Source organism: Cynara cardunculus, assembly GCF_001531365.2.
Source record: "Cynara cardunculus var. scolymus isolate 2C chromosome LG 12, CcrdV1, whole genome shotgun sequence".
Classification (NCBI taxonomy): Eukaryota; Viridiplantae; Streptophyta; class Magnoliopsida; order Asterales; family Asteraceae; genus Cynara; species Cynara cardunculus.
In genome coordinates, this window is record NC_037539.1 from 14,621,092 (window position 1) to 14,623,000 (window position 1,909).

Below are 1,909 nucleotides of genomic sequence, written 5' to 3' on the forward strand. Positions count from 1 at the left end.
GTATGTAAACGAGAATGAAAATAAAGTTTTGTGTACATAGATATCTCTCTTTCCTTTCCAGTGTAACCAGCGTTCATCTAAAACCGAATAATCTATAAAATATGGAAATCCTAAATTAAACAGTTTGATTACCCGAATATGATGGCTTTATTTAGTTTGGTTCCGTTAATTAAATCTTTTACTAATTTTATTAAACTGAATAAGCCAATATCTAATTATTGTTTTTATAATTTATATTTATAAACACTATTGAAATTCAAATCATATTCATACCCTTTCATAACCCTTTTTCGTCTTTCTTAACTTACTCAAGAAAATTGTGACCATGCATCTTGTAATACAAAATTTCGGAAAAAACAACCAAACAAACTTTGTTCAAGAAACCTTATTAAAATAAAATTGTCGTTCAATTTATCCGATAACCAATAACCCGTAACCGATCGAATAAACCGTAACAAATTAAACCGAACCTTGTTTGGTTTGATTATAGGATATTCTGAAAAAAAATTAAACCGACCAAATAATATCCCTACCTTCATGGAAACGATTTATTTGATACTAATTGGTGTCAAAACAACAACACAAGTTTGATAAATCAACAACAAACTAGTTTATTCTTCACACAATCAAAATCAAAATCAAAATCAAAATCAAAATCAAAATCAAAATCGTGAAAGTGGTTAAAATAGAAAGAATGGAGTCAAACAATGAAAGAAGCCAACCGTTCCATCACAATCTTAGCCTTCTCATTAGTACTATCAAGAACATAAAAGCAGTGACTCTCTCCTTCGATCTCCACAAACTCCACTTCACCATTCCATTCGCTTTCTTTAATAGCCTCAAAGTATTTGCTATCAATCTCCCTCAGCTCATCCTTCTCCGTCGCCACCACCAACAACTTCTTAACACCATATTCCGCTGCAAATCCCCGCCCACCACCAACGAATGGATTGATCATCGGACTATCGATCCCGCCCTCGGCCTGTGGATGTGCCATCATCCAACACCCATAAGGCAAACCCTCAACTCCATACAATGAACTCCAAAAATAAGGACAACCAAGAAACCCACCTAAGATTTTCACATCACCATTCAGGCTTTCCCTCCCAGCTTGCAAAGCCATGTTATGTACGATATTCCCACCTGCACTATCCCCACCGATATAAAGTCTTTCAAAATCTCCGAATTCGACCAACCAAGACTCTGGATTTTCCAAATTTCTTCCATGGTTGGTTGCATGTGATGCCACCCATTGAAGTGCAGTCCAACAATCTTCATAAGCTGTCGGTAGAAGATGCTCTGGGGCTAATCTGTACTCGACTGAGATTACAAGTGCATTTATGTGGGAGACAATTGTGTTGAGATAGTTGTGTTCCAAGAGAGTGAAGGCTGATCCGAAAACAAATCCGCCTCCATGGACGTAGACGAAGATGGGGAGTTGTTGGGAATTTGTGGGCGGGGTCTTGGCAGGGAGATAGAGACGAGCAGATACGTGAGGGGAGATGACGATATCTTTGGAAGAGATGCCATTGATGGGGTCTTGTAATGATGGTGAGACGTAAGGTGAGATGTAAGGTGAGACCATGGGCCTCTCGATAGTTCCATCTTTGTAGACGCGGATAAAATTTGGGATCTCATAGCTCAACTCTTTGTTTGAAGCCATGAGACTTAACAGACAGAGGGATGAAGCTATTACATAAATAATGAATGGTAAGCATAGATATATATATATATATATATATATATATATATAGGGCCTATTCAAGGGAGAACTAAGTTGTTTGTGGTAACTGTGAGAACCAATCTCAACAAATCATTTTAACATATTAATTATACAATTAAAATCAAATTAAAAGGGTATGTTAGTCAATTCCTAATTTAAAATTAAAATTTAATTTTTTAAATGCAA

General features: G+C 36.3%; 1 protein-coding gene across 1 annotated transcript; it reads right to left on the minus strand.

Annotated features, from left to right (window-relative positions):
• Positions 1-700: 700 nt before the first annotated feature.
• On the minus strand, positions 701-1,663 carry LOC112523728 (2-hydroxyisoflavanone dehydratase-like). Its single transcript, XM_025133405.1, has one exon. It carries the CDS (start codon positions 1,661-1,663, stop codon positions 701-703), a length of 963 nt encoding a protein of 320 aa, XP_024989173.1.
• Between the last annotated feature and the right edge of the window lie 246 nt (positions 1,664-1,909).

What these genes read in the sequence shown, in the direction of transcription:
- LOC112523728 (XM_025133405.1), bottom strand. Translation starts at nt 1,663, where the DNA reads ATGGCTTCAAACAAAGAGTTGAGCTATGAGATCCCAAATTTTATCCGC.